Raw genomic sequence first — 13,647 nt, 5'->3', positions numbered from 1 at the left:
TGGATCCCATGATGCTGAGATCATGACCTGAGCCAAAATCAAGAGTCAGACACTTGATCAACTGAGCCACCGAGGCACCCCATATCGTTCTCTTATTTTAAGTAATCACCACCGCTACCCCAGCCTTCGGCAACCACCACCCTGATCAGTCAGCAGCCAGCAACACCTGGGCAAGACCCTCTACTTATGACTCATTGGAAGCTCAGATGATGGGTAGTATTTTTTTTTTTTTTTACCAATAAGAAATTTTTTATTAAGGTCTGTGCATAGTTTTTGTAGACACAATGCCCTTGCACACTTTTTTTAAAAAAAAGATATTATTTATTTATTCATGAGAGACACACAGAGAGAGAGGCAGAGACATAGGCAGAGGGAGAAGCAGGCTCCCTGTGGGAAGCCTGATGCGGGACTCGATCCCAGGATCCCGGGATCATAACCTGAGCCAAAGGCAGACGTTCAACCACTGAGCCACCCAGGCGTCCCTGCTCTTGCATACTTAAACAGACTGCAATGGAGTGTGGTTTAGGGGGACACATTCAAGCCAGAATGGCAGGTGTATGCAGTTCGCAGAGAAAAGGAACTTTCCTTTCTCTCCTATTCCTGCTTCTCACGGTTTTTATCCAAGCATTTTAGCTATCCCCTTGAGACATCATTCCCTTAGGGTCCTTAGGCCTTTGGAAACCAAGGTGAACACCTTCCTTCTGCTTTCTGTCCTCCTTCATCCCTTCCCTGGGGGCAGACAACTCAGTCATCTGAATCCAAGCAAGAGCAAAAGGGAGAAAAACCAATCAAGCTGCCACATAAAGAGACCATTCTTCCTCCTGGAGTACTGAAGAGAAGCTAGTGGGGGAGGCTTCGTGGCTTTGGGATTCCAGTCATGTCCTCCTTGGAGACAAAAGGTGATAAGCAGCAGTGGTTCCCTTAGCGAGTAAGAAGAGAGGGAGAAGCTTTTTAAAAACATGTTTATTTTAAATTTTTACATAATCTTTGGGTAATTCAGAATGAGATTAGGCATGTTTCAGACACTTCTGAGATGGAGGTCTCCAAACCAAAATGAATAGCTTACGTGATTGAAGGACTGGGGGAACACATGACAAAGGATGAAGAGACACCTACTGACAAAGACACAAACCCCTTGGGACGGGGACTTCCCTGCAGCACACAGTCACCATTTTTAAGTTACCTGTCGCAAATATTAAACATCTCACCAGACCAACAATAATACCCCTGTCTTATTTGCATTTTACTAGTTTCCATAGAGAACACAGAATTAAAAGTTCCATAGACCCAGAATCACACTTAAATTAATTTGATCCCTTATATTAATAATAACAATTAAAAGCTAGCATCTACCCAGTGTAGTCTCAGTGTCCACACCAACGCCTATCTCCCACTGGTGGAATGCCACCTTCCTCTGTTTATGATTCAAAGATTGCAATGAGTGCATCGAAAGAGAACCTAAAGCAAGCTGAGAATTCCTGGGCGCACAGAGGTGGAGAAGACTCCCTCTACACAGCAGGAAGCAGCCCAAATGCTCTGCCTATTCCCAAGCCAAAAGACCAGAGCTGCAAGGAGGGAGCAGGAGGAGGAGGGACACTTCTGCACTTGCACCCCCGCTGCCTTGGATGGTTTCCTGGGTGCTCCAGCCAGGGCAGTTGTCGTCTCCCAGTAGCATAGTTAATTCCCTGATGATGGGATTCCCTCTCTGGCTTCCCTCAAAGCAAGGTCCTGCCCAGGTGTGAGCTTGGAGCAGGTTCTTATTGGAGGAAGGAGGGAGAGAGGCAAAGAAGCCACTATGTACTAAGCACCTGCTATGTGCCAAGTACAGACCCGGGACAGGTGTTTCATGTAAGCTTAACAACAACCCTGTGAGGTAGGCTCATTACCTCCATTTAGCAAATGTGGAAACAGAGCCTCAGGAGAATTAGCCCATGGTGGCATGGCTAGTAAACAGGGGAACATCAATTTGAAAACCCAGGGCTTCTCTCTCCAGGACTCCTTCTACTGCCCATATAACCCAAGGGTCTGGCAGCATGAGAGCACTCCAGCTCCCAGACCGCTGGTCTAGAACTCAAGCTGAAGAGGCCCTTAAGCACATGGAGCCAGGAGTCCACAAGCCTGGGTCTAGGAGCCCTGGCTCTACAGCATTACTTTGTAACCCTGAGTGAGTCCTTTACCTTCTCCTCACCGGGGCCAGACCAGTCCAGTGTGGTTCTTCACCTGGGAAGGGGGTAGCAAAACTCCCCAGGAAGCTTATTTGCACACCACGGTGGGAGGGGCTCTATCTGGAGACTCTGACGTTGCCCCTTGCCGGAGAGGTGGAGGGCATAGCCGTCTGATAAACCATTATCTCTAAGGTTCTGTATTTTTTTTTTTTTAAGATTTTTTTTAAAAATTTATTTGAGACAGAGAGTGAGAGAGGCAGAGACACAGGAAGAGGGAGAAGCAGGCTCCATGCAGGGAGCCCAATGTGGGACTCGATCCTGGGTCTCCAGGATCACGCCCTGGACTGAAGGTGGCGCTAAACCGCTGAGCCACCCAGGCTGCCCTAAGGTTCTGACTTCTGAGAGCAACTTTAAATTCTAGGGAACCACATCCCTAACTCCCTGAGACACATTCTGCAAAAAAGCCCATGAAGGTCAAAGAAATCATCGGATCGGGAGGCTTTTAAAGTACAAAATGCCTTAAAAGTAATTTGAGAGAGGGAAACAATCTACTGTTTTAGAGGGGAAAAACAAGGTGGCAGGCAGGAGGGGGTGGGGCAGGCATTGACAGGGAAGCAGCGGACACGGTGTGCGAACCCAGCTGCAGCGAAGGGTCAGGCCAGGCCGAGCGTGGACAAGTCAGGTTTTTGGCATTTGGCTTGCCAGGTGTCTGCCATGGGGCTGCACTCAGAGGGAGCGGTTTCCTTAAAAAATAACTTGAGCCTTGAAGTTTGGGCAGACCTTAGAGAATAAACATGGGCAGTAAAGGCAGAAGGGAAAACACAACTCAAATGACTCAAACATCTGCTTGACGTGTTTCTCCACTTCCTCTAAAAGCTCCTCCACCGCGCAGCTCAGCGAAGCCCTCTCCGACCACAGTCACGGCAAATGCGTGGCCCCTCTGAGCATGAGAGCGGACAGCACGGAGTCGGCCTCGCCACGAACGCCCTGAGCACTGAGCACACTGAATCCTCCCTGTCTCTCTCCCACTGAACTGTGGACAGCCGGAGGATGGAGACCGTGCCCTTCTGTGCCTCTCTTCTCCATATGGAGAAGGTGTGGGTTCATCAAGACCCTCTGCTCAGAAGCACCCAGGCTAAGGACCCACCAAACCAGCCAGAGAGACAGGAATGCCACCTCTCCCAGGGGCATGGGCTTTGGGAGAAACTTTGTTCTGGAGGAATCGACATGTTTCCTATGCCCAGTACCACTCATTGGCCCCCAGAGCCACCCTATAATACTGGCCCAATCATAATTCGGGAGAATTTCTTTAAAATGTGACATCGGTGTAAAAGTGCAGGTTTGAAGCAATGGAGAGTGCTGGTTTGTGAAAATAAGGAGAAAACAGCCCAGCTTTGGCAGCCCTGGTGGGAAGGTGGTATGGAAAGAATGCTAGGTGTGTGTGTACATGTGTGTGGCAGGAGGCTTTGGGCTCGCACACCTCTGCAGCTACGGGGCAGGCTGGACCTGGCTGCTTGCTGTTGGGACTCCTACAGCCTGTGGTTCTCGCTCACAGAAGGCCCACAGTGCGGGCCGCGATTGTTTAGGAGCGTGATCTGCCCAGACTTGGTGGAGAATGGCGAGGGGGACCTGACCAGGGAGCCCACGCTCAGCAGCGAATCCTCCGGAAGCCAGGCAGTGTAGCTTTCCCCAGCAGGTAGATGTCCTCATCTGTGCCCTGGTTGAGGTGCTTCACCAGATTCTTCTCGAAGAGGAGTGGGTGGTAGGCGCCCATCGTGCAGGCACTGTCAAAGAACTTCTGGTAGTAGTAGCACACATCAGTCTTACGCTTAGATGGGAGGAACTCGTAAATATCCACCTGGTCACACAGTGTCATCATGATGATGATACCTGAAGAGGAGAGCAGAGGTAAGTCCTGCCCGACAACCCACTCCAGCACCCTAGAGGTCTGCCCCGTGAGTCCAGCAGCTCAGAAACCCAAACCTGGGGAGATGTCGATCTAGAGTTTCTGTTGACAGCTCTGATTCTCAGCCCGAGCTCTGCCAGTAAGCCAGTCCAGCAGGCTTCCTCAGGGTGCAGGCTGCTGAGCTTATGACCTGTGAATCCCTAAACACTAGAGGACTGAAGTGCTCCGTTCATCAGTCACTGAGTGTATCGGTGTGAACATGAAGAGGGAGGACAAGAGGACAGAGGAGACAGTACCATCACACGTAGATAGTACTTTCTAGCACTTGTGTATCCAGCGAGAGCCTCGCAGGTGGCGCTGACTGGGGGGAGTTGTTTCTTAATGGTACTTCAGAGAAAGAGTGTGGGTGGGGAGGCTGTCCTTCCCTCAGCTGCCAGGGGGGTGGTGGGAACAGGAACTTGCGTAGCCCATATTGACGGGCTCCATTCATTCCGACAGGAGATAGAGCGGAGGGGGTGAGGCCAGGTTGGCGCTCTCGGGGAGGTGGCACAGAACACTGTGCTGGAGACACAACCCAACGAGAGGCAGGAGACTCCTGCTACACCCACGCTCGTCCCCACCTGGCTCAAGTGTCTCATGCAGGACACGTCTCTCCCTGGGCCTCAGGGTCTCCATCTGCCCCGAGGGGTGATCCAACCGCTTCTCCTACCACAAAGGTTGTTGCTAGCATACAGTGAGATCATGGCTCTCAGACTCCTCCTAACAACCCCTTCTGACCCCTTAGGATGAAGCAGTTCTCACTAATAGCCAAACTGTGAACTGCTAGCAGCAACTATGTTCCAGAGGAATCAGATATGGGAAAAGCCCTCTCTGGCTGCCCCTGGTCCAGTGGGGGAGAAAAGATACTTCTGCAACCAAGCTGGGGAAGGCGCAACAGAAGTGGCTTCTGGAAATTATGGGAGGGAGCACCTCCTATGGGTCTCAATTAAATCTCCCAGCAGCAGTGGTATGGGGCCCGGTAGGGGCCATGACCAGGAGGGATGGATGAGGGCAGGGCTGGCAGTGGAGGGGACTGCATGGATAAACACCAGCCACTGGGGCGATGGGAGAGTGTTCCCCAGATGCTTTTCCAACTATTCCTGCTCATAAGGTCTCCCAGAAGAGCCCCAAATGCATACATACAGAAGTTGAAGAAAAAGGTATGAAGATATGGTCCTGAGATGGCCCCCATCCCTTTCTCCAAGGAGTGCCTGTGACATTGAACACTCAGTTGTTCATGAGCTCAGAGGACAGTTCCCACGGGGCTACCCTGTTCTGCACCCAGAAGAACCCATCAAACTAAGAGACTCTTAAAGACAGAGAACTGAGGGTTGCTGGAGGGCAGGTGGGCAGGGGAAGGGCTGGAAGGGTGGTGGGGATTAGGAGGGCACTGGTGATGAGGAGCACGGGGGCTTGTATGTAAGTGATGAATCACTGAATTCTACTCCTGACACCGATATTATACCATGTATTAACTAACTAGAATCTAAATAAAGTTTTGAGGAAAAAAATGTAAAATTAAAAAAAAAAAAAAAGAATGCTTCAGTCTCACCTCCCACCCTGAGGGAGTCTGCATTCCAGGAGAGCAAGCACATCACACAGGGTGGTGTCCTGGAGCTATCTGGAGGAGAAGAGCCATCCTGCGGGGGGGGCGGGGGGGGGGGGCAGAGGAAAGAGCTGCCCTTCCATGTGTCCAAGAAGAAAGTCTGAAGCCCGCATTTAGGACCCTCTGGCCTCAGACCGCAGCCCACCTACACCAGCTCCCTCAGCTCCATTCACGACCCTCAAACCCCATAAAGCTTTGCCTCTCATTCTTCTCAGGGCCATGACTAGGGTACTCACCGGGTTAAGGCCGATTTTTAAAATTTTGAATAAAATATTATTGATTCTTGTTTGTCCTCGGATTCCAGTATGGCTCAGCATAACATGATCACTGATCCTGTCCTTATTTAAAATGTTGATATTTCACTCAGCTTAAAATCTTACATTAATTGTGATTTTTAAAAGATACCGTATGCATAGTATTTACCCAGTCACTGAATTTTTTGGTGCCCCCTTAAATTGGGAGGCCAATGCCTGCCTCCCCTCCTCTTCCAAATCCCAGTGCTGCCCTTCCTGTTTTCCTGCCCCCTCCCCACACCAAATCCACCCCTTACCCGGGCCTGGCCCAATGCCACTCCTTCACCAAGCTCGCTGACAGAAGGGGTGCTCCCTCCTGGCTTTCTGACCCCTGATTGAACTCCCCCACAAACACCCTAAAGAAAAAGGATTCTCTCTTATTGGTGTCTGGATCTTACCTAGAACTTGGCACAGCCTACACACACAGCAAAAACCTAGCAATTGTTTGGTAAGCAAAGAATTGGATGAATGAATGAATGAATGAGATCTCATTTTCTAATCTCTTCTAGAAACAAACATGAGAGGTCTTTCCCCAGATACGGACTCACCGAGCATCCCGGAGGATGGGGGGTTGGGCTGGATCTCCTCTGGGGAGACTTCTTGAATGATGTCCCATAGCTCCCAAGGCATCTGGGGCTTGAGAATGTAAAAAGGCTGGTCGGGATGCAGCTTGCGATAGCTCTTGTAGTTCTCAAAGAAGCTGTAGTCGGGGCTCTGGTACCACTGAAAGGGAAGGAGAGGGTCTTCTCAAGAAGAGGGATGTGCCTCAGAGCCCCTTCCTTGGAGCTGACTCCAGATTTCTCCGCATCACAGCTCTCACTTGACAGCACAGCGGACCCAGCACACAGCCGGTGCTCACAGGGAGTTTTGAGCTTGGCCACCCCAGCACAGCCTCAAACTTTGGGATCATGACTCAGGGAATGCTATCAGGGCCCAAAGGGGCCCTTGGCACCATCTAATCCCACTTCTTATTTTTAAAGGGGCGAAAACTGGGGCACAGCTTGCCACACTGTCGGTCCCGAGCCCCTGTCCCGCCCCAGGCAAACTTCAGTTCTAAGTGAGACCAGAGCAAGACTGTGGAGGCTGAGGTGGCGAGGGCGCCGGGGATGGATGACCAGAGCCGTCAGCTCCCAGGGGGTCTGACTTCAGAATCCAGTGTCCCCAGGACAGCAGCCTCCAGCCTTGCGCCCTGACACCGTTGTCCTGTGGCACTGCGGCACGTAGGGAGAGGCTGGTTGACACGCCCGACGGACAGCAAGTGTGCCACTCTGGAGGAGCTGCAGAGCAAGGGGGCCTGAGACTCCCAACCCCAAAACAGAGCCCTCCGCTTGGTAAACAAAGTCCTGGGCAGGCGACTTCCCCTCTCCGTACTCTAGTCTCCTCACCTGTACAAGGGAAACAGCCATGCCTCTATCTACTTCCCTCTGTTGTTATGAGTTGAAATGGGAAGAATTCTGGAAAGTGGAATGGTGATTCTGTCCCAGGAATGTGTAATCACTGTCTACTCCTGCTGATCCGCACCCGAAATGACTGTACTGGACGGCCCCACCCAACAGTGAGAAATCCAGCCACCCCGACTCCTGACCCGCGCCAGAGTTAAGAGAGAAACACGGCCCTGTGGGGCCGAGCACAGCAGCGAGGCTGCAGGACAGGAATACTTCTGCGCTGCTCGTCCGGATGACGAAGGAGCCAGTCTTCAGGGCTGGCCCAGGTCAGCCGTGACTTTCAAAACCCAGGAACTTGGGAGCATCTCTAGGCAAACGGAAGACTCAATCTCTCTTTCCCACGGACGCCCACCTACCTTTGGGATATCTGAATGGTAAACAGACGGGTCCCATACAATTAGGATTCCTTCGTTGTACAGACTGTCCTTGAGGAAGCGCCCTTCAGTGGTGACCAGCTGCAAGGAAGAAACAGACCAACTGTCACCTGGATGCTGACATGTAAACGCTTGCCTCGTAGTACTGACTGGCAGGTCACAAGCACCACCAGAGGCCCCAGGGCCCGTGAGGCTTCTGTCTTGGTGTAGCACTTAATTTCAGCGATTTGTGAGATCAGCCGTCGGACGTTCACCTTCAAAAGCACACATGCCCCAGGTGGAAACTGAGAGGAACAAGTGGCAGAAATCAAATCAAGAGCTGCCCTGAAACGAAGAGCAAGAATCACCACAATCCCTCCGCACCCCGACTGCTCACCATCACGAGGCGGAGAGCTAATCAGTGTCACTGTAATAGCCCAAGAATGACTACGGGAAGGTGTCAACCCAGAGAGCGGCAACTTGCCACGAGCCTCTGAAGTCATTCAGCTACCTCGTCACCCCCCCCCCCCCCCCCCCCGCAAAGGTAAGAACGGCCTGGAAGCCTGAAGACTACAATCCCACTTCCTCAGTATATCATTGAGATAAGAACTATTAGCAGTGGGCCCACCTTGGCTGGGTTCTACTGGGTGCTAAGGAGTCCCCAGGGAGGGGTGGCTCAGTCAGTTAAGCGTCTGCCTTTGGCTCAGGTTATGATCTCAGGGTCCTGGGACTGGATCCTGCATCAGGTTCCCTGCATCTCTGTCTCCCTCTGCCTCTCGCTCCCCTTGCTTGTGCACACTCTCTCTCTCTTAAATAAAATCTTTATGGGGATCCCTGGGTGGCTCAGCGATTTGGCGCCTGCCTTTGGCCCAGGGCGCAGTCCTGAAGTCCTGGGATCAAGTCCTGAGTCGGGCTCCTAGCATGGAGCCTGATTCTCCCTCTGCCTATGTCTCTGCCCCTCTCTCTTTCTATGTCTATCATGAATAAATAAATAAAATCTTTAAAATAAATAAATAAAATCTTTCAAAAAAAAAAAAAGAAAGAAAGAAAAAGGAGTCCCCAGGGGGTTACAGGGTGCCAGCATGAGTCTGGCCGTGAGGTGAGTGTTCAGGGACAAATCATAGCTGGCCAAGCCAGGAGAATGGGGTGTGAGGAGACAGAGGATGTCCCAGCTGTGACATGTGGCAGAGACTGCTAGGTATCACCCAATATCCATTCATTCTTTCTTCCTTGGAAACAAACAGTTCTGTTTACCTCAACACATGGCCACCTAAAATAAAGATGACCTGAAATAAAAATTTCCCAACTTCTCTTACAGCTAAGTCTGGCCCCATGATAAAATTCTGGCCAAGGGTATGTGAGCAAGTGTGACTTCCAGAAAGTGTCCTTAGAGGCAAATTCATGCCTTTCTTTGTTCATTCCTCCTTCCTGCCAGCTAAGAGTGGATGTGATGGCTGGAGCTGGAGCAGTCATCTTGGACCATGAAGCTGAAGTCCCATGACTGAAGGGCAAATGCACAAGGTAGCAGGAGCCTGGGTTCCTGACACACTGGAACACCATAGCAGTTCTGGAATGTCCACCCTTGGCCTTCTTTTACATGACATAGAAATACATTTTTATCTTGTTAACCTAGTGCTGAGGGGTGGGCAGCATGTTCCTGTCACTAACAGACAAACCTAATTCTACTCACTACCATGAGGAGCTTATCTGGGAATACGCAGGTTGTCCAGTGCAGCTAGGATACAGGGGGAGAGCTAGAAGGTATTAGAAAAACATAGGCAGGGGCCACGCCAGAGAGCTCGGGGTTTCTTCAGTAGATTATGGAACTGGTGAAGGCTTTTCAGTGAGAAGGATGTAAATTGACTAGTGTTCTGGAGTCTCGAGAGTTAGAGAGAAGGGGAGACCAGGTTTCAGCCAAAAAAAATGATGGGGAAGGACAAGGAGCTACAACTTGCAACTGGAGACTTGTAGACTCACTGCGTGCTGAGAGTGAAGGAAAGCGGTTCAAGGGGACTCCTAGACCTCAGGCCGTTTCCTACAATGAGAATGTGGAAAGAAAAGCAAATGTGCCAGGGGTGGGTGAGGTGGGGGTCTGAAGTTCAAGGATGAGGCAGTTGGCCTCAAGTCCCACAGCGAGGGGCCACTGGATCTAGGAACGTCTTCTGACTTTAAGTGCAGTCCTGTGTCCCCGGGGAGTATTGTAACCCCTGGCACAGGCATGCAGTGCTGTGGTCCAAAGGCGGGCCAGGCATCCCGGCAGGTGGGGCTTTGCAAGGCAGACGCCACGGAGCTGGAGCTGGCGACAGGAAGGCCCAGGGAGCAGCGGGCGACCTCCCACTATTCTATACTTCGGGAACAGAATTCCACAACTTCATTCCTATTCCCACCCTGCTCCACCCCCCTCGGAGCAGCTGGTGTATTGAGAGCCCAAGTCTTTTCCTGAGCCCCGCTTCTTTCTCTGCCATCAGCCAGGTGATGCAGGTGCGCTCAGGAGGACAGAGACGACTGGGATTCTTAAACCGTCTCCTGCTCCTCCCAGTAATCTCTGCACAAGGAGGAGGCCACTGGCAGCCGGTTCTGGCATCCTAAGGCTTTCCTGGGATCTGGGGCTTCGCGGGCCTCAAGTCCCAAGGGAGCTGCTCAAAAGTCTCTTCCCCTTTGCCACAAAGGCGAACAACGATAGCAACCGATGCCATCTGGTGCGGTTCATCCCAAGCCACGTACTTCCATACACTGTCTCAGTTCATCTTCGCAACAGCCCCAGGAGGTAATTGTTTTTAAGACGCTCTTTTTATAAATAAGGAGATAAAGTGAGAGATGCCAAGAAACTCGCCCCAGCTTACAGCTAGTAGCAGGGGGTCTGGACGGGAGCCCTGCTGCCTGGCTCCAGGGTCCGCCCTGCTGACCGACCCGCACTGCCTCCCGCAAGGTGGGGGGGGGGGGGGTCGGCGCGGGGTGTGGGAGGAGACAGACACGGCGCGAGAATGTTGCTTCGTCTGAGTCGTAGCAAGTCAAAGCTGGAAGATCCTCGAGGGGCTGGACCCAATCCGTCAGTTTAGATGGGTAAACTGAGGTCCAGAGAGCAGAGAGACCTGTGGGCGAGCTGGGGACAGAGCCAGAAGGGGAGCCGAGAGGCTGCCCCCCCCCACTGCGCATGCGCATAATGAGCGCCCTGGCTCCGCAGCCTCGGTCCTCACGCGCATGCGCACGCTGCCCCCCCCCCCCCCCCCAGCTGCTGCGCGGGAAGCACTAAGCAAGAAACTGAGAAGAGAGGAAGGTAAGGGCTCGTTTTCCAGAGCAGGAGCAGAGGTGACGGCAGCCAGGCCCCGGGCGGGGACGGGGAGCGGCTGGCAAGCACCCCGCAAGTGGAAACGGACCTGGCCCTGACCTGCCCGCCCGCATTCTGGCGGCCCTAACGTGACGTTGAGAGATGTCCCCCTACCCGAGGGGCCTCCGAGCGGCTCGGGGAGGCGGGCAGTGCTCCGGGGCCGGGGAGGGCCATTTCCCCTCGCGGGGCTCAGGTGCAGGGGGACCAGCCGGGGCACCAGCCGTGCCGGGAGCATCTCTGCCAGCCAAGGCGCTGGGGACAGAATGCGCATCTTCTCAGGTGCCCCTGCCCTTAGCCTGGTGCAGAGTCCGACTGGGGTCCGGGATCCCAGGAGCCTCGTGATGAGGGACGTGAGTCATCGCCACAGCGACAGAGCCCCCAGGGACACCTGCCAGGAAAAGGCCACGCAGGGAGACGGAGAGGTGCTATTATGGAAACCTATTTATTTTTATTTTTATTTTTTTTAAGATTTTATTTATTTATTCACGAGAGACACAGAGAGAGAGAGAGGCAGAGACACAGGCAGAGAGAGCAGCAGGCTCCATGCAGGGAGCCCGATGTGGGACTCGATCCGGGTTTCCAGGATAACACCCCGGGCTGCAGGCGGCGCTAAACCGCTGTGCCACCGGGGCTGCCCATGGAAACCTGTTTAAAGTCATCTCTCCAGTCACAAAGTAAGAAATGCTCACTGCAGAAAGTGAGAGAAGAATACACACGACTGCATAAGGTAAGAAAACAACAGACAATATCTGTATGAATATGTTGGCCTTTTTTCTCCCCAAATCTTTTTTCCCCTCAGCGTCTTCCCGCCCCCCACCAAAATTCTTATGTTGAAACCCTAACCCCCGATGTGACTATATTGGAGGTGGGGCCTTCGAGGAGATAATTAAGGTTTAATGAGGTCACAAGGACAGGTCCTCCATCTGATAAGACTGATATCCTTATAAGAAAAGGAAGAGACCCTAAAGATCTCTCTCTCTCTCTCTCTCTCTCTCCACATGTGCACCGAGGAAAGGCCACGTGAAGAGGCAGAGATGTGGCCCTCCACAAGCCATGAAGAGAGCCCTTATCAGAGACCAGGCTTTATGGCACCCTGATCTTGTACCTCTGACCTCCAGAATTGTGAGAAAATAAATCTCTGTTGTACAAGCACTCCCATCTGTGGTATTTTGATGGCAGGCCTAGGACACTGATAGACCCTGTGTGTGTGTGTGTGTGTGTGTGTGTGTGTGTTTGTGTGTGTGTGTAGATACTGATATCTTAACTATAGAGTCTAGACTTACTGTCTTGTTAAACTCATACAACAATCAAAGTCCATGTCTTCTTAATCCTCCCTCACAGTATTTCTCAGCCCCAAACAGGGCCTGAAAAGGAAGCTATCAGGGGTCATATAACTGGCCCAGGATCGCACAGCTAAGAAAGGCTGGAGCTAGGGTACAAATTAAGGACTGTCTCATCTTTTCCCACTGTACCAGACAACCTTCATTCAAGACAGTAAAAAGTCTGTGTTCCAGCTGCCAGACTGGCAACTTTGCCAGAGTTACAGAAGTAGTCAGCACTCTGGGAAGACACACCGGGTGGTGGTAGAGGTCCTGAGCAGATACGAAAACTGAAGGCCTGACCATGGTAAACTGGACCTGGACAAGAAGCAGGTGCTCTCACAGAGAGAAGGGCACCTCAAGTGGAAGGCCACCGCAAATCCCAAATCAGAGGTGCCTGTAATTCCCCCTGGCACCCCAGAAAGTCATTGAAAGAATCAGCAAGTATAAGAAGAATTGATGTTGGAAAGTACTTCACTGTCCAAGCTGAAGAGGTTACAAGAATAAAGCTACGAAATTCAGCCACAAAGGACTACTATGCCACTATAACAAAGGAGGAGGAAAATTTCTACAAGCTAATGGAGTGATTTTGAGAAGACACTCGGAGAGAAGCAGTGTAAAAGAGCACACAGAGCCCACTGCACTACCTTCTGTGTAAGAGCCACAGGGACTTCAGAAACCCTATACACCTGTTTGTCTTGACAAACACAAACTCAGAAGGACACATCTGAACACAGTACAGTTGGCTGCCAACAAAGGGTGGGGGTAGAGCAGGGTGGGAGGAATGTTACAGGGGTGGTTAACACTTCTCTGTAGCTTTTCGGATAGTTTTGAATTTGGAGAGCATGTTAATATTGTGCATGATTTAAAAAGAAGGAAAAGAAAACCCCAAAACTGAAACAAAATGGATACAACAGAATTTCAAATGAATTCGACAATCGCAGCGAAGAGAAACACTTCGGAGGGAGGAATCCAGGTGACTTAGGTATAAGATGCATCATGTGACTGTGCGACCCCAGGCTTGGGCAGCATGTGGAGGAAAACTGCAAATCCATCCTGAACTCCCTCCGGTAGATTTGGAGTACGGAGAGATGTGCAAAGTAATTTTCAAACTATCTTAGGGGTATTACCAATGCGAGCAAATAAATAAATGGGCACATGTGTTAGATGCAGGATCCTCACTGTGAAAGGAG

At 51.6% G+C, this 13,647-nt stretch overlaps 1 protein-coding gene across 7 annotated transcripts in view; it reads right to left on the bottom strand.

The window, feature by feature from the left end:
• Window positions 1-946: 946 nt before the first annotated feature.
• ST6GAL1 (ST6 beta-galactoside alpha-2,6-sialyltransferase 1) overlaps window positions 947-13,647 on the bottom strand; it is a 121,056-nt gene continuing 108,355 nt past the window's right edge. For all 7 annotated transcript variants that reach the window (XM_035710141.2, XM_035710142.2, XM_025451511.3 and 4 more), the window contains 3 exons: window positions 7,811-7,909; window positions 6,558-6,732; window positions 947-4,055 (listed from right to left, as the gene is read on the bottom strand). In XM_035710141.2, coding sequence (XP_035566034.1) covers window positions 3,814-4,055; window positions 6,558-6,732; window positions 7,811-7,909 — 516 coding nt within the window. In that variant the 3' untranslated portion in view covers window positions 947-3,813. The remainder of the gene's footprint in view (window positions 4,056-6,557; window positions 6,733-7,810; window positions 7,910-13,647) is intronic.

This window comes from Canis lupus, chromosome 34 (assembly GCF_003254725.2).
Source record: "Canis lupus dingo isolate Sandy chromosome 34, ASM325472v2, whole genome shotgun sequence".
NCBI lineage: Eukaryota > Metazoa > Chordata > Mammalia > Carnivora > Canidae > Canis > Canis lupus.
The sequence above is the reverse complement of the archived record's forward strand: the minus strand, read 5'-3'. Positions and strand labels throughout refer to the sequence as shown.